Source organism: Parasteatoda tepidariorum, chromosome 5, assembly GCF_043381705.1.
Source record: "Parasteatoda tepidariorum isolate YZ-2023 chromosome 5, CAS_Ptep_4.0, whole genome shotgun sequence".
NCBI lineage: Eukaryota > Metazoa > Arthropoda > Arachnida > Araneae > Theridiidae > Parasteatoda > Parasteatoda tepidariorum.
The window spans coordinates 57,930,272-57,953,573 of NC_092208.1; the positions used below are offsets into that span (position 1 = coordinate 57,930,272).

Below are 23,302 nucleotides of genomic sequence, written 5' to 3' on the forward strand. Positions count from 1 at the left end.
TTAAAACAACCTTAAAATAAACTGAGGTATAAATAAAAGGACTTCATACACCTCAATAAATATCTCACTCTCTTTAGTTGAAATAAGGTAAATTTTTTTATACCTTATAAATATCTCTATTTAAAACAACCTCAAAATAAGCTTAGGTATAAACAAAATGACTTTATACACTTTAATAAATACCTCATTCTTTTCAGTTGAAATAAGATAATTTTTTTTTATACCTCATAAATACCTTTTTTGTTATAAGTGTCAGAAAAACAACCTGTATGCCTTAAAAATCACCTCAATCTGCCCGGTTGATTTAAAGTGAATTTTAAACAACCTCAAAATGAGCTGAAGTGTATGTAAAACAACCTCGTACACCTCAAATACAACCTTTATGAGGTATAATTTTTATAGTTATTTTCTCAGAAACCTCAAATATACCTCAAAACAACCTCGATAGCTCAAAAATACCTTAAATTTTCGTATGGGCTGCGACTGCAGCCCCAATAGCCCTCCCTAAGTCCCCCCTGAAAAAGAGTTCTACGTGAGTTTTCAAAAGCAGGACATTCTAATTTTAAAAAAGATATTGCCAAGTTTGAAGCAACATGGCTGAATAATCCAAAGGGTGTTACAGATTTTTGGCAAGCTTCTTATGGGCTTGAACTTTTAGCTGTTACAGAAAGAATCTATTTTTTAAAATTTTATTCCTGCTCACCCGCGCCTTCGTGCAAAAAGAAGTTAACGGTTATTTTTATTAAGAAAAGGATAAATATAAATTTAAAAATTAAATTAAATAAAAAAAAAGTCAGCATGTATATAATGTCTATATCAGCAACATTTATTACATGTTTGCTTATTACTTTTTCTTTCGACCGATAAATTCGATTTATTTACTTTTACTTGCAACAGTTTGATTCGTATCAAAACCTGACTAACCCAAATTAAATACTTCAGACATCATTAAATTAAAATCTCTAATTTTAATAATTTACACAAAATGTATTGTTTCTAGTCTTTCAAGTTTTTTTAAAATCATAAATGTATTTGAAATAACACGTTATTATCTCAAAACTGCATATTTGGATTAGATAGTGCTTAATGCGCCCACGAATAACTTCATTTGCATATCTGATTGTTGATAACAAAAAAGTTGCAACCAATTTTATCATCTCGGCGCAATTCTCGAATTTTGAACTACAAATTCATATTGATAGATCTCAGACATAAGATACTCAGATTATATAAGATGCAGATGACAAAAACGTGTTAGATAAATTATATATTTTAATATGTATTTATAGATAGCATTTGTTTATCTCGTGTTAGGATAAAGAAAAAATAACAATCAGCGATTTCTTTTGCATATGATTAAAAAGAAGATTGTTTTTCTGCCTGGTTAATTATATAAACCAATTTCATAAAACACGGACATGCTTGTCAATAAGCATAATGTGTTTCGAATTGATGAGCTCCGATTAGAAACACACTTATGTAACTGACCTTCGCATCCAACAATAGTGTTTCCGTTTTAAATAAATTTCGTCGTATCTATTATTTTAAAATGGGAGCTCTGATTATTTTCTTCTGTGATATCATTTTGGCAAGTTATCTGATTCCTGCAACTGACTATTTAAGTTCCCTTATTTTCGAAATTTCTTAAGTATTCAAAGTTGTGGAGTAATAATGGAGTTGACAACAGCTTTACTATTTACGTGCTTAATTGCTTTTATTATTTATTTGATTGCTGGACGGGATGCTCGCAAATTGCCTCCAGGTCCTTATGGATTACCTTTCGTTGGTTACATCCCATTCATGAGCTCTAAGCCGTATTTGGACTTGCAGAAATTAGCGAAAAAATATGGCAGCGTTTTCAGGCAAGTGTTCCATTTTTAAAACTATTTAAAATATTAGTTCAGTATAATTAAAATTCTTAGTGGCGTTACGGAGGGTCATGTACCCTGTAAAAATGATTTATTTACTTTAGTATTATTTTCGTATTTTGCGCATACTAATAGTTCCTTTAAAGAGGACATTTACGTTTATGCTTGAAACTTATTGAATTGATTTTTTAATATAAATTTGTCCGTCTTTAATTGCCCCTCTTCCGAAAAAAAGAAAAAAACGTCCAGTAGTGTCGATGATTCTGTTAACTGATTTCATTACCTCAAAATAAATAAAATTATTTATTAAAAAAAAGTCTTATGGAAGATGTTTCTTTATCACTACTTAAAATATACGTTTTCAAATTACTCTTCAAAAATGAAAATAAAAATGTACATTAAAAAAATCATAAATAATTATTCCAGCGAGGAAAAATATGGACATTTTTTAAATCCTTATTTGGGTTAGTTTTATTAATGATAAAATTAAAAATATTGAGATTAATTTGATGAAATGAAGTGAAAGAAAAGGGTGAATGTTAAAAAAAGAAATGCCTTTTATTTTCATGCCAAATTAACGGTATTGTATTGAATTGATAATAAAATTAATTTAATTATAAAACTAATTAATTGCAAAAATAATTAATTATAAAATTAATTAATTTCAAAGTAATTATAAATTACTTAATTATAAAATTAATGAATGCGAAATTAATTTATTACAAATTATTTAATTATGAAATTAATGAATGTGAAATTAATTAAATTTAAAATTAATAAATGTGAAATTAATAAATTATAAAATTAACAAATATGAAATTAATTAATTATAAAATTAATTGTAATATTTTAAAGGGCGATCTTTTGAAGTACGGCTTGCACCGCGAATTTACAGGTGGGAACCGGTTTTCTAGTCGGATCAGTGGCCAGCGTATATGCAGAACAGTTTTAAAAAGAGAGCTAACATTTCAAGCTATGACAAAGATGATTTTTGACTTGATCTTTCGACCAAGATTAATTAAAATCATAAAATTAATTAAAAAAATTGTGAAATAAAAAATAAAAATTATTTTAATAGCATGGTTGCTTTAACAACATCTATATTATGATAAGTTAAAATTGTAAATGATTCTTCGATTCCAAACCAAAAAATACATGAATTTAAAAATTTTTTAGAAATTCCTAGCACTCTCCGAATATCTATAGTCTTGCTAGCGCTCTTCTAAAAGTTTTCTCCGCTTATCGGGAAACTGTAGCGCTCACCTTGGAAACCTATCACCGAAAGCAGGGTTTTTTAAAGTTTTTTAGTGTGGGGACCCTATAATATTTGCGAAAATTTTGTGGGGCCCAATAAGCAGTGTGCAAATCCGACATACGCTTGAAACTGTTAGTTTGAAGTCATTAACTTTAAGACATAGAGCAATGTTAAAATTTTAAATACGTGACAAACTTGAAAATATAATAAAATAATAAAAATGCGTTGAAATGTTTTTTTATTTGTCTTTAAAGTTTCATCTATATCAGTTTTCAAATACATTGTGAAATTATTTGGTAATTGTAAAATTATTATAATAAGTTAAAGAAATATTAAAATTGCTCACATTTCTGGCGATCGCTTCTAAAGATCGGAACCCGCAGGTCTAAGAAATTCTGATCTAAACCATCATTACTGATTAATTAGACAGAAGCTTTGATGATTTTATTAATTAATTCCTTGTTTCTACTGGGAGATTGAATAAATATAAGTTAGATGATATTTTTTCATTTGTTGGCCTTTTTTCATATTTTTGAGTAAACATTTGTTTTTACAGATTGCGTTTAGGTACTCAAAACACTATAGTTTTAAGTGACTATCAGTCTACCAAAGCTGCTTTTTTTCAAGATGCATTTATGGGAAGACCACCTGTTTCACCTTTTGAGCTTAACAAAGAAACTTTAGGTAATTAAAATTACTATAATCATATTTTTTAAAATCATTTTTCAGCAAATGCAAAAGTTATTAAAAAGCATCTCATATTTTTCTTCGAAAATCCGATCTTCAAATGTCAGAACTGTAATTGAAAGTGTTATTGAAAAATGATATTATTCCTTAACAATACTAATGTAAAATTTAGTCTCTTTCCACGCACCCATTTTTAATTATACTTAAATTGAATTAATTTTCACGTTTATGAGAGGAAAATAATATAATCAAAATTTTGGTTTCTTTTCGACTAGCTGTAGTGCTAAATTTTAAATAAGAACTCTGACCCGGATTAAAATACAAGCATAACTTTTCTCCTGATTGCTAGAAGTAGAATTTAAAGTTAAAAGAGTTTTTGACATCTCTCGGACTAGCTAGAGAGCTCGAATTTTAATTTGAGCTTTATACTAAATGACAATACAATTTTTTCTCGTTTTCCTATGACTACATGTAAAATTCATCATTATTTTATAGCCAAACAGAATTTATTTCCAATTGAAATAGTGGCCAGTTTCTGACATTAACAAACTAACAGATACGAAACTGAAATAAAAATTAATAAAATATTTAAAAAAAGCAAGTTTTTAATTTGAACTAAAAAGAAGAAAGCAATTTTATTTTTGTTGTATGTAAAAGGAAAAACGGAGGATACATTTTTTAAAGCAGATTTTTAGCATTCCTATAATGTTTCATGTTTTTCGTCTTAGATGTGACAAAAATAATTTTTTTCCTTTTTCAGTTCATTTAGAAAATATGGTTACCCGAAAACTTTTTTAATATGCTGTATGAATAAAATTATTCAAGTAGATTTTATTGTGAAAGAGTGAAGCATAATTTTAGCGTTTTTCAAAATAATGACGGGATAAAATGCTCTACTAAATTTGCATGTCATCGAAACATGTTATTGAGGCTCTTTAAGAGTAGATATACATAAAATTTTTAATATCATATCTCGCCGATTTGCTAGTTTTATAGACATAGATTTTGCATATCGGGATAATTATTTTATTATATCAGGCTGAAAATCAGATAATTTAAGTAAGTTTTTACAAAATGCAGTTTAAACTCAGTACGTACAACCATAATTTAAAAAAAAATATTCCTATACATTTATGTTCGTAGCCAAGGCCTACTAAGATGGTGATATTAGTACGCCATACTTGCAACGATTATAAATGAGAAGCTTTGTGCATGAACCCAGCTCAAATGTTCCAAAAGATTTTCAATGAGTTTTTAACTATCGGCAATATACCTACTTCGATTAGAACAAGAATCGGGCACAACTGCATCATCAGTCTTCTCCTATGTAGTAAATAATGTAGAGAAAAGGCAGACATATGTTAAATAGTCTTTTTTTTCAATTTCAATTTTCTTTCATTAACAATTAGTGTAGCTGGGCTTACCTTGTTGCACTAATTCCTTTAAAATATGAGCACGTTCTGCAATATATTATTTAAGGTATTCATTTTGAAGGAATCACTGGTTTATTAACGCATTCAAAAAAGCTCTTTTTAGTTAGTATTGAATAAGTTTATTAAAGAGTTAAAATTGTTCTTTAAATGGTTTTTTAATAACTAAACATTTATAAAACATGTGATGGTTTAATCTTTCATTAGAAACCGGTGCTTTCAATGAATTACCATGGAAAGAGCAAAGAAGATTCTCCCTTCACATGCTCAGAGATCTCGGATTTGCAAAAACACGAATGGAAGAGCACTTGAAAGTAAGATATTTAACGATTGTTTCAAAGCAAGATATAATTATTTAAAGCTAGATATAATCTAGAATAATGAAATGAAAGTTTTGTACGTTTGTGTTTTTCTTATAACCCAAGAAAACTGATCCGACAAAACTGCTCTGGAGACAAAATATAAAATTAAACTGGGTTAAGGCGCATGTGGGCATCCAGGGCAACGAAGAAGCTGACGAAGCAGCCAAGATGGCCATTGGGTTAGACACGGTGGAACTCCAAGGGCTGAGGACCCCAAAACAGGTTAAGAGTAAACTAAGGGATAGTATCCTTATTAAATGGGCAGAGGAGTGGAGGAACTGTCCAAAAGGGAGGCAAACCTATGATCTCATTAAAACACCATCAACTAAAAGGTTACTTACAAACTTTTACCTAAATCAATTCATTACTGGCCACGGAGTGTTCGGAGTGTATCAAAAAAGGTTTTTCAACAAAAGTGGTATCTGTCAATATTGCACGGAAGAACAAACCATTCACCACCTACTTTTTGATTGTGCACGCTTCCGGGCACTCCGAGGGGATATCTTTACTAATAAAACTGAGCATCAGATCTTCTCAAGTAATGACTGCAAAAATATNCATCGACCTCAACTGCTGCCACGACACCCTTTATTCCGAAAAAGTCGGAGATGTGGCCAGGACTGTGCTCCATGCCTTCGGTCCCATTTGACTTGTACTTTAACCTTTCTGCACTTGTCAAACGACAACAACAACAAAGAAAATATTAGTGGTGTTTGGTAGCTTGTAGCTCGATTAGATAAAAAGGAGTTTATGTTTCTATAAAACTAAATGATGCTTAATTAATTTGGCAGTAGGTACTAATTCAAATAAAAAAATAAATTATGTAAAAAAAAAGTGAAATTAATGAAAAAGCGGTACTAATTAATTTAGTAGAAAATTCGCTATACTTTATTGTCGCCAATAATGCTTAATTAATTTTGGTAATAGACACTACTGGGAATTGGTGCAGTGTAAATACGTGACAAATGCACTAGTGCAGGTACTAAGTGCTATGGTGTATGAAAGCACGTAGCATTTAAAAGTAAGATCTTTAGCGGGCATCTAATCGTATGATTTAAGAGGCATTTAAAAAGTAGAATTTTTAACGGCTGACCTAAAAATTAAATCTAATGAGCATTTAAAAGTAAGATATAATGTGTCACGTGCTTTTTATAACTCACATTTTCGTCATAATAAGCATTTAACAATGGATATAGAAACTTTTCCGGTTTTATGCTTTATATACGCAATGTGCGATGGAAAATCAGGTTTCCTTAAAATTTGAGAGTATTATAAAACCAATTAAAAAAAGCTTTTGCTTATTAAATGCTTTTCCCTACAGCATAATGGAAATTTATGTACCATTGACATTTTTTATGAGCTTTTTATTATTCATATGGAGTATATAATATCTATATAGTTAATGTTTTTTTCTTAATGTCACATGAGATTTTCAGAAAAATTGATATCTATTTCGTTTTAGATCTACAAACTAATCTGATAGAATTATGTTGTTAAATAATACTAGAAAATACTAACAGGGTTTTTTTCTTTGTAACTTTTCCCTTTTGTCTACAGGATAAAATTAACGCCCTCAAGAGTCGCAAATACATTTGTATAGAATGAAAATACTTCAAAATACATTTGTTTTTTATTACAATATAATATTTTCTTATTGTCTCAGGACAATTTGCTAAACAGCTTCCTCTATAACGTGAGTAAACGCAACTCAGAGGAATAAATGTGTTATTATTTTTAAAGGTTTAAATAATATTGTAAAGCAAACATGAAATTAATATTTAATATTTTTCATAGAATTTTTTGAATTCATTTCATATTATTATCTTATTTCTCCCTTACTTTTTCTAGGAAGAAATTCATGATTTGTTAGAACATTTTGAAGAGTTTGGAGGAAAGCCAATTGTTCTTAAGCCTCTTTTAGCTCCTAGCATGTCTAACAACATAGCCACGCTTGTTTTCGGGCAAAGGCTAAAATATGATCATCCAGTGCGTCGAATGCTGGATAAGGGTTTAGGTGACGCTGCTGCAGCCGCTGGACAAGTAGCTTGGGAACTATTTTTTCCATTCCTAGCCAGCGTTGTAAAATTGCTTGGTTTCGGTGGAGCTGCTAAAATTGCTAAAACTCAACAGGAAACTAAAGAATATATCCAGTAAGCATACATTACCTAGATGCTGTAATATTACATTCGTATTTAATTAATACGAAATTTAAAGATGTGATATTCACTGTTAGAAATTTGGTTCTGCAACTACAGTAAAATAATCGGCTGCAGTCTGTCCATCTAGTGAGGAGTAAAGTATATGGATCGGAACATTTTTACCCTTTCGGCCTTGAAACCAAATGTAATTCGTATAATTGAAAAGCCGCGAATTTTGTAACCATTTACTACTAGCATGATTTCAAAACTGTAAAAAAGAGGAAATTTAACTGGACATTGGAGTTTCTTGTATAGGCTTTTCCTCATGTTTGGAGTTTAGGGCGCAAATGGAGGATTTCTAGGACTCAATCTTAAAGATTCGAGGGAGGAACTTGAAATATGCTGCAAAAACATTCTTTCTCTAAATATAAATATACATTTTTTTCGACGCATTCGGATTTCTGACCCCCTAAATTGAGAGGGTTGGCGAGAACTGGGAAATATGGTCCCAATGGTTTGATCATTAGAGTGGTCCAAAGTTTGGATCGTTTATTGTTAATTTTATTTTTTTGAAAATTTTACCATATTTCAAACACAATTATTAAATTCGTTTATATAAAGATAATTCCATGCAAGATATTATTTTTGGTAAATATTTATTATTTTATCTTAGAATATAAAAAAAAAATTGAATTGTAAGGTATATGCAATTCTTTACATCATTCCAAAGAATGCAATTTTACGTGACAAAATACAAAATCTGAGAGAAATCGGTCTAATAATTCATGGAAAATCGAATTAAAAAAAAAACAGCTTTTTTAAAATTCGATTTCTTAGGAAATATTCAACTGATTTCGCTGAAATTTTGTATTTTGCTATGTGCAATTACAATATTTAAAATGATGTGAAAAATCGTATATCTTACGATTCAAAATTTTTCGACTGCTATCAAATAATATATTAAAAAATAAAATGTATTTACTATTATTAAACAACTTTAAAAAATACTGCTGCATAGCAAAGCAAACCAATCTTAAATTTTGTTGCATTATTAGTAAGATTTTTTCTAAAACTGGGTCGTACAAGTTAATCTTTACTTTCTGCTATATGTATTAGGATTCAATTTTAATAAAAATGTGCTGCAAAAGTAGCACTTTATTAAGATTGTAGAATGTTTGCACGCTATTTGGATCAAATGTTGAGCTAGTTTTCTGAAATTATATCAAAATATAAATAATATTATCTCCCATATAAATAACAATAGTACTTAATTATGTTCGTATGTAAATGCAAGATTTTTTATAAATGTTAATTGATAAAACTATATACATTTTTTAAACTTATTTTCAATTATTACCAAAGTAACTAAGGTTAGGTTTCATAATTAGGTTTCAATGTAATAAGAAAATAAAGCATGATTAAGTAAATTTCCTATAAAAAATACCTATAAATACTTTTAAAAATATAGTTTATTTTAAATATAAATTTAAAGTTATAAATTTTAAAAAATACAGAATGTTGACATATAGGTAGACACAAAATCAAGACATGTTTTCTCAAAATTCAGTATGAAGAACAAAATATTTTAATTTCTACATGCATTAATAAATGATGTTATATTCGTTAAGATGAAAATTGAAAACTAACTCGATACCTCAAAACTTTTCTTCATGTATAAAAACGAGATATTAATACATTTTTATTTTTGATTTATAAAATAAATAAAAATTTATTTATTTTATAAATCAAATTATTTTCCTACATTTAAAATTTATTATTTTGCTACTAAAGCATTTTAAGTAACAAATATTTTTTCTTCAAGGAAACAAATTGATCAACACGAGCAAACTTTGGATGAAAACAATATAAGAGATTACATTGATGGCTATTTACTGGAAATACGAAAAAGAAATGACAAAGCTTTTTGCAGTAAGTGAGATTTTTTTTAATTACGTAGAAAAAAAAAATCAATACTCTCTTCTTTCAATAATAATAGTAAATCACTATTTAAAATTGAAAATTTTAGATAATAATTTATTATAGTCAGTGTCAATAAAGATAGTGATATTAGAATAAAGAATATTAAATATTGCATTTATTGATATATTTTAGTTAATTATTATTTTGGTTGCTTTGAAAACAATGGCTAATTGATATTTAAACTAAGGAAGCCCCACCTAAACTTTATGCAAGAAGGCCCCGAGTGACGAAGTGAAAATAAGATGAAGAGGAACATTAAATCAAATTATGAAGATTTAGTTGAAAATAAGCTTTTTGCCATAAAAATCATTTTTAAGGAAATATTTTTAATAATTTTTTTGCGCTATGATGTTAAACTTCGGAAAACATTCTATGCATTACACTATTATGAATCCTTTCATGTTTACTGTAAAAAATCTTTTCTTTCTTTTTACAAATACCGTAAATATTAACTGTATATATTTTTTTTCCTTCTTTTCTAAATTTTTTCTTCTTGTTTCATTATTAATATTTCAGGATGAATTTCTTAGTTAATATCAGTGGATTACTTACTTTACATAAGAATTATAAGCGAAATACTTGGAATAATGTATTGCAAATGTTACTACCAGGAAAAGTGTCGAAGACTATAAATAAACTTACACTATTTTATTTAAAAGTCAATGATAAGCTAGAATAATTTTTCATCTTTAAGACTAGGATTAGGCCATTATTCTGTTTTTCAATCTGCTAATTTCAAAGTTGCATAGAAATTTGATTCGGGGACAGTAAAAACAACTGAAATTTTAAACTTATATGTAAAACCGTTAAATGTTGGAGAATTACGCCCACTGCTCAATTCACTCCTATGATAGACAGAAAATCACTTTCGTTTCGAACTTATTATCCTTATTTCGGTGAAATGTTTTTACTTCTCAGTCATGTTATAAGTATCTTTTCCTTATGTTAGAACCTGTACTTGAAGACATGGTTGGAGCTTTCTTCGGTGCAGGTAGTGAAACAGTACGTCTTACATTGGATTGGCTTACACTGACCATGGCGGCTTTTCCAAAGGTTCAGGAAAAAGTAGCAGCAGAAATTGAAAGTGTGATTGGCCGAAACCGTACCCCTTGCTGGAAAGATCACGCAGACATGCCTTACACTGAAGCGACCATAATGGAACTAATGAGATGGCGAACTATTATTCCTATAAACGTTCTGCGGTTGTAAGTAATGTATCGAAGATTAGCTTTTTTTTTTGTAAAAATGATTATCATACTAATTAATTTTTCCTTCACATTAATCAAAATACGATTAGTTTATCGAAACACACACTGCGCAATCATCAAAACTATTTCGGCCAATATTTTGATAAGCCAACTTTACAAGTTGTTCAGGAGAGCGTGCTTGGTGTATACACCATTATTTCTATACAGGTAATGAAATATTTTACGTATTTTGTGGTTATTTAATGAAAATTTAGGAAACTTATTGAATAAACATCTACAATACTACAGAATATTTGATGCAAAAATGCTATCTTTAGAAAAAGTATAGCTTTCCACTATATTGCACAAGGTCCTAAATATTCTTATGGGTAGTGCAAATATCAAGAAGCTAGTGAATGAGCATACTAAGAGAAATCTGAAAAGCATTCAAAACTCTGGGTCTTAAAAATATCTTGACAATTCCTTCATTCTTAAATTTCGATTTTATTCTTTAAATCTAAATGTCACATCAAAATGTAAACATGTCTCACAAGCTTCAAGTTGTAAGACAATGCAAATTTATATAAAGAGGTAAAATATCAAAACAAAAATATTTATGAACAAGACACAAAAATTTACGGCGATGAGAAACTAAGCCAAAGTAAATATCGCAAGGGAGAAAAGTTCAAATAATCATTAAAATTTAAAATACGGTATGATCGTAATTAAACTCATAATATCTTCAGATTAATTTTATCTGATTTCATGTTCATAAAATTTTTACTACAATTTATAGAGTAAAAAAAATTAGCCATCTCTTAAAAAGTCAAATTCGACAGTTATAGTTTTCTTTTTTTTTTTTAAATTACGAAAACTGATCTAATTTATTCCTTTTTCAGTACTTTGACAGATACAGAACTGAATGGTTACTTTATTCCCAAAGAAAGTTTCGTGATCGCCAACTTGTGGGATATTCATCACAACCCTGAATATTGGGGAAAAGATGCAGAAGAATTTCGTGTTGAGAGATTCCTAACGGATGACGGGAAACAAGTGAAAAAATCGGAATATTTCATTCCATTTTCAATTGGTAAGTAAAACTCTAAAACATCTATTAGACATCCGGCATAAAGAAAAAAAATTTCTTATTTACCATTTTACCTTTACGTTTTTCCTGCATCAAAAATGAAAGAAAAAGTGAAAAGACGTGGCACAGTCTTTCGTCTACTGGATAATAAGTACGATACTCTTGAATTCGAACCCATTTTTGTTTAAAGCAACGTTGCTTTCGTTTTCTTTTTTAAAAAAACTTAGGCCTATCTTTATGAAGAGAGTGTGAGCCTGCTTCATAAAAAGCAGTAAAAGGCACTTTTTGGAGATTAACTAAACTTAAGCAAACTGTTATGAACTGTTTCAATAGTTATAAAAATTGCATATTATTTGCTAAAAAAGCTTTATTTCGTATAACCAAAAGAATTTTGAAGAACAGCATAAAAAAAGAAAGAAAAGAAACGTAAGAAAAATTTTCCTTGTTGTTTTACAATTTCACATCACCTTAAACTGAATCATATTTCGATTTCAAAACAGTTTTAAAATCAGCAAAATATTAAAGAAAATTAAAAAAAATGAAGTTTTATTTTCAATTTACCTATTCACACATAATGAACCTGATAAAAGTTATAATTCTCTTAATCTAGTTGTAGAAAATCATAATGAATGGTACAGGATGATAAAACTCATTTGCGTAAAGATAATTTTATTTTAAAATAATTTTTAATAATTATTTATTAATTAATGACTTAAAGATTTCTTAATAGTAAGATATAAGGATAAATAAAATTACCACTTGTTAATATAATTTTAAGTACTAAATTCCGACCTTAAGTTAAATCGGTTGAATCGGTCTATATTATAAAAAACATAATGATTTACTATAAAAAGACTTGAATTATACCTTTCTACATGCAATTTATTTGCGAATTAAATTCATTTTATCAGTTAAAATTTTAATTGGAATTGATAAAAGATATGATGCTTTATCTTTGATTGCGTTTAAATTCGATTGTTGAATTAGGCAAAGAAAGTGCACCTTTGTACCTTTTCTGCCCCCCCTCCGAAAAAAACCCAATTAAAACTAAATTATTTACTAAGAAACATGAATTATTTTTTATAACCGTCGTTGAACAACTGACGCAATTTTGGGTCAGCTGTTTACGACTACTAATGTTTGACTCCGTAATCTTGTAATTTTGAACCAATCCGGAAGACAAGAATACTCCTGGATCAGTACACCAATAGATATTTGTTATGGGAACATGGCGGACTTTGTAACTAGACGGATTTAACATGCATCCGTCACCATTTACTACACGCGGAGTCTTCGGCCGGCGGGATTGAACCCACGACCTCTTGGACATAGACCCAGTGCCCTACCAACCAGGCTATTCCGGTCTTAAACATGACTTATTAGCGTAAATTAAGTAATATGCGTGTATTATTTATTATGTATGTTAATGGTTACATGTATGTATTTATTTTTAGGTAAGCGACAATGCCCAGGAGAATCTTTTGCGAAAATTGAAGTTTTCTTGTATTTTGTTTCAATTCTACAGAAATTTAAGATATCTTTATCACCTGGAACAAAGCCAAATTTCGACGGCGATTTAGGGATTGGTCTTTGTCCAAAACCGCATGAATTGTGTTTGACCAAGCGGAATTGATTGTACAGTTATATTTGAACACTTGAAATTTGTTTTTGTGTGAAATAGGGTTTTAATTTTTTCATATGTTATTTTACTTCACTCATTTTCATCTTCCTTAATAAAAAATGTTTTCATTTTAATAAGTTCGATGTTTTCTTTCTTACATTTTTATTGAGTTACATGTATCCTTAATTCAAATTTATGCAATTTTAATGTAGTAGCATAATATCAATCGTATAGAACCAATGAATTAATCCTTCTTAAATTTGATTACCTGAAAACATGGTTTAAAATTTCAGTCTCGAGCTGGTTCAAACTGATGACAAAGTTTTCATAAACTTTTTTATTGCTTTTAAACAAAAATTGGCACAGTTATTAAGAATAAAAAATTTAAAGTTTATTAATTAATTACGATAAAAAGGTTTTAATGTCTAATTTTCTTATTTAGGCATCGAAGGCTGAATAGTTAGTTAGACCGCAAAATTTGGCCTTTATCCGACATATATCTCGGAAAGACTCGGGCTTTAAGAAATCCTATGTATCTCAGGCAGGTTCGGATTAAAATTCTTCGGACTCAGGTCAGCGGCCATGGTTTTTCAGGCCACGGTTTTTAAAAATTCCGATAGATTTCATACACTATAGAAACACTGATACACTATAGAAACACTAGATTTATACACTGGTGTCTGCCCACCAGTTACGAACCATAGTTAGGAAATTTAAAACATTGTGAGAATTGCTAAGCTACTAGGTAAATAAAACGTTTCCGAAATTTTTTTTTCTTTCTTTAATGGCGGGCACTTGGGGTTTGTCCCATTGGCCACAGAAATGAGAGAACTGCTACTCTCTTCTCGTTACCCAATGGGCACCTGTGGCGAAACCACGGCGGTGGAGCAGCGTCGCCCACGTCACACAACCACAAACCCGTTTATAGGGCAGGTCACATTCACACAAAGAGGAAAGGACATAGAACACAGAGAGAGAAAGAAACTTCCATGCCCTGAGCAGGATTCGAACCCGCGGATAATGGCTCCGCATTCAGACACGCTAACCACTCCTGAAAATAGAGTTATAGTTCTGCAATAAAAAAAGAGAAGAAAACAGGACTACATTCATACTTTTTACACCATGTTTATTCCCAAATAAACAGAAAAAGTAAAGCATTTACTGCTGGAAAAACATCACTATATATATATATAGAGAGAGAAAATATTAGCAATGAACATTGAGTTTGCAGTTCTTGTAAGAGGTCCCACTCTTATGAAATCATTCCAAAAAAGAATAAAAGTCAGTAGGTGGAGCTCTCTATTTTTTCATTTAAAAACTCAACTCCAATATCTGTACATTCAAATTCTTTAGTCAAACTCTATTTTAATTTGCAGTATCTAATGGTGCATGGTTTGGTGGTTAATTTGAGAGAAATTTCAATGGAGTTATTTTTCATACATTTGCAATAAAGCAATGAAGTGCGAGCTAATTTTTATTAATTTTTTTTAAAAAAAAAAAGACATTGCTAATTTTTTGCTCAAACTCAGTCGCACATTTTTCTTCATTCAGTAAAATTGTTAAGATGTACTTAAGCATATGTGTTATCAGCGCTAATCAAAATTGAAGTACTAGTTAAATATATTTCAGTGTTAATGATATCATGTGCAAATGACGAAACATTACATTTATGTATATAATATTATTTAAATAAAATAACATTTAATTATCTCTATTGTCTGATTACTATTATTTAACTATTTATCCAGTGACATCCAAACTTTTTCAATCATTATATATACCTCTAAGTATCTGGCAATGTTTTAAAAGAATGTGGCATTATAAATGGAAATACAATTATATGTGTATTTCTTCATGGTGCTTTTAATAGAAAGCCTTTATGATCCTGAATTTGGGAATTTCTGTTTTGATCTATATTTAATTGTTTTGGAAGTGATTTTCATCACAGGATAATTGGAAAATCCGGCTCTTTGTAAACTGCTAACATCACTTTTCAATGAGTTTCCAAGTTTCATTGTAATAAACCTTACAAATGCCGTCTGCAGTGTACAAAAAGTCAGATTTTACTAATTAACCTACAACACGGATACTCATTTTTACTCTTTTAGAGCAGTGGCCCCCAACCCTCTGGCCGCAAACATTACATATTTTGATGAAAGGATCAAATGTGACCGGGCTGCCCTAGGAAAAATAATTTTTCTCTTCATTTTAATTGCAATGGTGTATCTCTGGTTTGTCCGACTTTCTAAAGACGAGTGATTAACTGGGAGCTGAGATAAAACTTAATCTGAGATAAACTTTAAACTAAGATTTGTCACCTAAAACTGCACCAAAATCACACACGCAATTTTGTTTTGAACTCATGTTTAAAATACAATTATTAAAATTATTAGTTAAAATTATTTTATCAAATTTATCTGAAATATAAACAATTAATGTCCACACCTCCCTTCTGCAAGATGCAGTAAAAATTATCAAACGATAACCATCTGAGATAAAACTTAATCAGAGATAAACTTTAAACTAAGATTTGTCACCTAAAACTGCACCAAAATCACACACGCAATTTTGTTTTGAGGGCATGTTTAAAATACAATTATTAAAATTATTAGTTAAAATTATTTNAATATTTTTTTTCCTTCTTTTTTAAATTTTTTTCTTCTTGTTTCATTATTAATATTTCAGGATGAATTTCTTAATTAATATCTGTGGATTACTTACTTTACATAAGAATTATAAGCGAAGTACTTGGAATAATGTATTGCAAATGTTACTACCTGGAAAAGTGTCGAAGACTATAAATAAACTTACACTATTTTATTTAAAAGTCAATGATAAGCTAGAATAATTTTTTCATCTTTAAGACTAAGATTAGGCCATTATTCTGTTTTTCAATCTGCTAATTTCAAAGTTGCATAGAAATTTGAAATCGATTCGGGGACAGTAGAAACAACTGAAATTTTAAACTTATATGTAAAACCGTTAAATGTTGGAGAATTACGCGCACTGCTCAATTCACTCCTATGATAGCCAGAAAATCACTTTCGTTTTGAACTTATTATCCTTATTTCGGTGAAATGTTTTTACTTCTCAGTCATGTTATAAGTATATTTTCCTTATGTTAGAGCCTGTACTTGAAGACATGGTTGGAGCTTTCTTTGGTGCAGGTAGTGAAACAGTACGTCTTACATTGGATTGGCTTACACTGACCATGGCGGCTTTTCCAAATGTTCAAGAAAAAGTAGCAGCAGAAATTGAAAGTGTGATTGGCCGAAACCGTACCCCTTGCTGGAAAGATCACGCAGACATGCCTTACACTGAAGCGACCATAATGGAACTAATGAGATGGCGAACTATTATTCCTATAAACGTTCTGCGATTGTAAGTAACGAATCGAAGATTGGCATATTTGATCAATTTTCAATAACACATAAAATTAGCAATTATCCACTGCTTTTGCAGGCTTTCATTTCATTTGTGTGCCATATTTTATTTTATTTTATTACCGGTGTTGAGCAGCCAAATCGATTCTGAGTTTGCAACTATCAATATTCAACCCAGTATCCTTGTAATTTTAAACCCGACCCAGAAGACAGGAGAAATCCCGGATCAAGCATTGGGAAAAACTGGGTTTCGTGTAGGACTTTTTTGATGGAACTAATCCCATTTGTGTTACATGGAGAGAAAAACCACAAAAGCGGCCCACTGTTTTGCATTCTGAACAATTAACCGTCTACCACGGATGACATTGTACGTCTGTGCAATGGTCGATGAGAGCCGGGAGAAGAATTCGTATGAACCTTCCACCGATGGGATTCGAACCTGGGGTACCTGATTGGAAGTTAAACACTTTATCCCCTCGAGCCATCGCGGCTCTATGCGTTTTTTTTTGTAAAAATGGTTATCATACTAATTAATTTTTCCTTCACATTAATCAAAATACTATTAGTTTATCGAAACACACACTGCGCAATTATCAGAACTATTTCGGCCAATATTTTGATAAGCCAACTTTACAAGTTGTTCAGGAGAGCGTGCTTGGTGTATACACCATTATTTCTATACAGGTAATGAAATATTTTACGTATTTTGTGGATATTTAAGGAAAATCCAGGAAGATTATTGAATAAACATCTACAATGCTATAGAATATTTGATGCAAAATGCTATCTTTAGAAAAAGTATAGCTTTCCGCTATATTGCACAAGGACCTAAATATTCTTATGGGTAGTGCAAATATTAAGAAGCTAGTGAATCATATTAAGAGAAATCTGAAAAACATTCAAAGCTCTGGGTCTTAAAAATATCTTGACAATTCCTTCATTGTTAAATTTCGATTTTATCCTTTAAATCTGAATGTCACATCAAAATGTAAACATGTCTCACAAGCTTCAAAACAATGCGAATTTATATAGGGAGGTAAAATATCAAAACAAAAACATTTGTGAATGAGATACAAAAATTTACAGCAATGAGAAACTAAGCCAAAGTAATTATAGCAAGGGAGAAAAGTTCAAATAATCATTAAAATTTAAAATACGGTATGAGCGTAATTAAACTCATAATTTCTTCAGAATAATTTTATCTGATCTCATGTTCATACAATTTTTATTACAATTTATGGAGTAAAAAAAATTTTACCATCTCTTAAAAAGTCAAATTCGGCAGTTATAGTTTTCGTTTTTTTTAATTTTTATTTATTTTTTTTTTTTAAAAATTGCGAAAACTAATCTAATTTATTCCTTTTTCAGTACTTTGACGGATACAGAACTGAATGGTTACTTTATTCCCAAAGAAAGTTTCGTGATCGCCAACTTGTGGGATATTCATCACAACCCTGAATACTGGGGAAAAGATGCAGAAGAATTTCGTGTTGAGAGATTCCTAACGGATGACGGGAAACAAGTGAAAAAATCGGAATATTTCATTCCATTTTCAATTGGTAAGTAGAGCTCTAAAACATCTATTAGACATCCTGCTTAAAGAAAAAAAAAATCTTATTTACTATTTTACCTTTACACATCAAAAATGAGAGAAAAAGATAAAAAGACGTGGCACAGTGTTCCGTCTACTGGAAGATGAGTACGATACTCTTGAATTCGAACTCTTGTTTGTTTAAAGCAACGTTGCTTTTCGTTTTCATTTTTAAAAAAAACTTAGGCCTTACTTCATGATGAGAGTTTGCGCCTGCTTCATAAAAAGCAGTAAAGGGCACGGGATGGAAATTAACTAAACTTACGCAAACTGTTATGAACTGTTTCAATAGTTATGAAAATTGCATATTATTTTTAAAAAAGCTTTATTTCATATGACCAAAAGAATTTTGAAGGATAGCATGAAAAAAAAGAAAGAAAAAAAACGTAAGAAAAATTTTCCTTGTTGTTACAATTTCACATCACCTTAAACTGAATCATATTTCGATTTCAAAACTGTTTTAAAAGCAGCAAAATATTAAAAAAAATTTAAAAAAATGAAGTTTTATTTTCAATTTACCTATTCACACATAATGAACCTGATAAAAGTTATAATTCTCTAAATCTAGTTGTAGAAAATTATAATGAATGGTACAGGATGATAAAACTCATTTGCGTAAAGATAATTTCATTTTAAAATAATTTTTAATAATTATTTATTAATTAATTATTCAAAGATTTCTTAATAGTGTGATATAAGAATAAATAAAATTACCACTTGTTAATATAATTTTAAGTACTAAATTCCGAACTTAAGTTAAATCGGTTGAATAATTTCAAAAATATTCTTTATTATAAAAAACATAATGATTTATTATAAAAAGCATGAATTAAACCTTTCTACATCTAATTTATTTGCGAATTAAATTCATTTTATCTGTTAAAAATTTTATTGGAATTGATGAAAGATATGATGCTTTATCTTTGATTGCGTTAAAAATCGATAGTTGAATTATGCAAAGAAAGTGTACCTTTATACCTTTTTTGCCAAAAACCCCCCCCTATTAAAATTAAATTATTTACTAAGAAACATGAATTATTTTTTATAACCGTCGTTGAACAGCTGACCCAATTTTGAGTCAGCTGTTTACGACTACTAATGTTTGACTCCGTTGTCTTGTAATTTTGAACCAGTCCGGAAGACAAGGATACTCCTGGATCAGTACCCTAATAGATATTTGTTATGGGAACACGGCGGACTTTGTAACTAGACAGATTTAACGTGCATCCGTCACCATTCACACGCGGAGTCTTCGGCCGGCGGGATTGAACCCACGACCTCTTGGACATAGACCTAGTGCCCTACCAACCAGGCTATCCCGGCCTAAAACATGAGTTATTAGCGTAAATTAAGTATTACGCGTGTATTATTTATTATGTATGTTAATGGATACATGTATTTATTTATTTTTAGGGAAGCGGCAATGCCCAGGAGAATCTTTTGCGAAAATTGAAGTTTTCTTGTATTTTGTTTCAATTCTACAGAAATTCAAGATCTCTTTACCACCTGGAACAAAGCCAAATTTTGACGGAGATTTAGGGATTGGTCTTTGTCCAAAGCCGCATGAATTGTGTTTGACCAAACGGAATTGACTGTACAGTTATACTTGAACACTTGAAATTTGTTTTTGTGTGAAATAGAGTTTTAATTTTTTCATATGTTATTTTACTTCACTCATTTTCATCTTCCTTAATAAAAAATGTTTTCATTTTACTAAGTTCGAGGTTTTCTTTTTTGCATTTTTATTGAGTTACATATATCCTAAATTCAAATTCATGCAATTTTAGTATAGTAGTATAATATCATATCGTATAAAACCAATGAATTAATCCCTCTTAAATTTATCTGAAAACATGGTTTAAAATTTCAGGCTCGAGCTGGTTCAAACTGATGACAAAGTTTTTATAAACTTTTTTATTGCTTTCAAAAAAAAAATTAGTCCAGTTATTAAGAATAAAAAATTTAAAATTTATTAATTAATTGTGATAAAAAGGTTTTAATGTCTAAATTTCTTGTTTAGGCATCGAAGGCCTAACAGTTAGACCGCAAAATTTGGTCTTTATCCGACATATATCTCGGAAAGACTCGGGCTTTAAGAAATCCTATGTATCTCAGGCACGGGTGGGCTCGGATTAAAATTCTTCGGACTCAGGCCAGCGGCCACGGTTTTTCAGGTCACGGCTTTTAAAAATTCCGATAGATTTCATACTCTATAGAAAATTCGACACAATTATTCAATAGTTTTATAGTTTTTTTTTTAGCCACTTTTGGTAGTTATTGCTTTAGATTCAGGTATGTTTGTGCTCCGAAAAAAATCCGGATTTCTAGATTTTTTACTACTTGTGATTCGTAAATCGACGATGGAAAAGTTTTAGGAAATCATCGATTACATTTATGTATAAAAATTCTTGTATATTTTATTTCGAAATATTAGAACTGGAATTTATACTTGGCGTATTTTTCATTTGGTAATATTTTTTTCTGGTAGAACTATAAACGTGATTAGAGATAAAGGTAAACTTATGTATAATTATTCACTTTATAAGGACATTAATTTTTTGAAATGCGTCATTAATGAATTTACTCAAGAAATTTTCAGGATTTTTGAGTTGGGCTCGCAATCACCCCTGCATAGTTATTAAAACCCAGTATTTTTAATATTATTTCAATAAACAACAAGCGAATATCGAAACACACACTTCAGTATTTCCACTTCTAAGAGTTCAATTTGTTTAATTTAGCTTTAAGTCGACGCGATTTTGTCATTGATTTTTTTTTTAACTTATTGCTACGGATTTCGTAATTTATCTATATTGTTTTAATGTGATGACGACTTTCAAAAGGCAAAAAAGGAACTAATTAGTGTCTTCTCTTTCAAAATGTGAGAATAGTGCTCTTAATAAATATACATTCTTTATATGTCGATGGAAAAAATCATTGCATTCACAATTCAAAAATTTATACATAGTTTTATTCCATATGTTAATTTTTTTTTAAATAATCACAAAGCACTTCCGTTATAATGTGTTTCAGAACAAATATTTCAATGCAGGTATAATTTGTACACTGTGTAACAAAGACATTATTTCAACGGTCACGCTTAGCTTTGAGGTAGATGATAATACTTCATTTTGAAGAGGACAATTAATTGCTCCGTTTTATATTATATGTCTGTTGTTTGTATGAGTTTTAAGTGTTTTTACTTAAAAGGACTACATATTTTGAGGAAATCTCAATATGATGTTATTGATGGAGCTTGTTTGGAGAAATTTTTGCACATTATTTCAAAATTTTTATAAAAATTTATCTAGCAGACTCATACAGTCTTTAAACTGTTGTTTTTGCATGTGTTAGATAATGCAAACACTTTAATAATATTGGCTATGAAAAGGAAATGTTTTCCTAAAACTGCTTGTAGATAGTTAAATTTATAGATATAAATGGAATACTTATAAAATGGCTACGTACAATTAGATAATATGCTATTTAAATTAAATTAGATTGCTGAATATGCCGCAAATATTAAATGATATTTATGAACATCGCATTGTACTTAATTTTATTTTGTTTTATGTCTCGATTTATAAGAATTTTACTAATCAGTGAAATTTTACTGATTTTCAAGCTTTTTTTTATAAGATAAAAGACATATAGATTTTATTCGTGTTTTTTTGACATATTCTGTAAATGATTTAAATTGGCCTTTTTCATATTCTTATAAAAATATTTTTTTAAACCGAATGAGTTCAGTAGATCACTAAAATATCACATGTCCTCTGAAACACACATTGATGACCCCTACACTTACTAAAAAATTTGTTCAGTTTAACATATGTATGTGAAATACAAGTAATGAAGGACAATATTAACAAATGGATAATATTGTAAACGTAGTTGATAGTCATATGTTAACTTAAATAGGATAGTTACGGATAGCTTAATTTTGCTCGATTTGCAAATAATACTACAGCTGCCTGAGGTCGGCCCACCAGTTACGAACCATAGTTATGAAATTTAAAACATTGTAAGAAGTGCTAAGTTACTAGGTAAATAAAACGCTCCTGAAAATAGAGTTACAGTTCTGCAATAATAAAAGAGAAGAAAACAGGACTGTACTCATACTTTTTACACCATGTTTATTCCCAAATAAACAGAAAAAATAAAGCATTTACTGCTGGAAAAACATCACTATATATATAGAAAATATTAGAAATGAACATTGAGTTGGAGGTTCTTGTAAAAGTTTCTACTCTAATCATGAAATCATTCCAAAAAACCAGTGAAGAATAAAAGGCAGTAGGTGGAGCTCTCTATTTTTTCATTTGAAAACTCAACTCCAATAACTGTTCATTCAAATTCTTCAGTCACACTCTATTTTAATTTGCAATATCTAATGGTGTATGGTTTGGTGGTTAATTTGAGAGAAATTTCAATGGAGTTATTTTTCATCCATTTGTAATAATACAATGATGTGGGAGCTAATTTTTATTAATTTATTTATTAAAAGAAAGATGATATATAATATTTTGCTCAATATTTTGCTAATATTTTGCTCAAACTCTGTCGCACATTTTTCTTCATTCAGTAAAATTGCTAAGATGTACTTGAGCATATGTGTTATCAGCGCTAATCAAAATTGAAGTAATATTACAGTGTTAATGATATCATGTGCAAATGACGAAACATTACATTATATGTATATAATATTATTTA

At 29.6% G+C, this 23,302-nt stretch overlaps 1 protein-coding gene across 2 annotated transcripts; it reads left to right on the plus strand.

The window, feature by feature from the left end:
- The first annotated feature begins 1,208 nt into the window (after positions 1–1,208).
- LOC107437282 (cytochrome P450 18a1) lies at positions 1,209–20,306 on the plus strand. 2 transcript variants are annotated; one of them, XM_043052333.2, is made up of 8 exons: positions 1,209–1,862; positions 3,680–3,807; positions 5,448–5,554; positions 7,451–7,752; positions 9,563–9,669; positions 10,670–10,925; positions 11,807–11,997; positions 13,449–13,752. In XM_043052333.2, exons 1-8 carry the CDS (start codon positions 1,672–1,674, stop codon positions 13,625–13,627), a joined length of 1,461 nt encoding a protein of 486 aa, XP_042908267.1. In that variant the 5' UTR covers positions 1,209–1,671; the 3' UTR covers positions 13,628–13,752. The 2 variants fall into 2 exon arrangements, with proteins under 2 accessions (XP_042908267.1, XP_042908268.1); XM_043052334.2 differs by lacking the exons at positions 10,670–10,925; positions 11,807–11,997; positions 13,449–13,752 and adding exons at positions 16,741–16,996; positions 18,367–18,557; positions 20,003–20,306 and having other exon boundaries at positions 1,415–1,862.
- Positions 20,307–23,302: the final 2,996 nt, after the last annotated feature.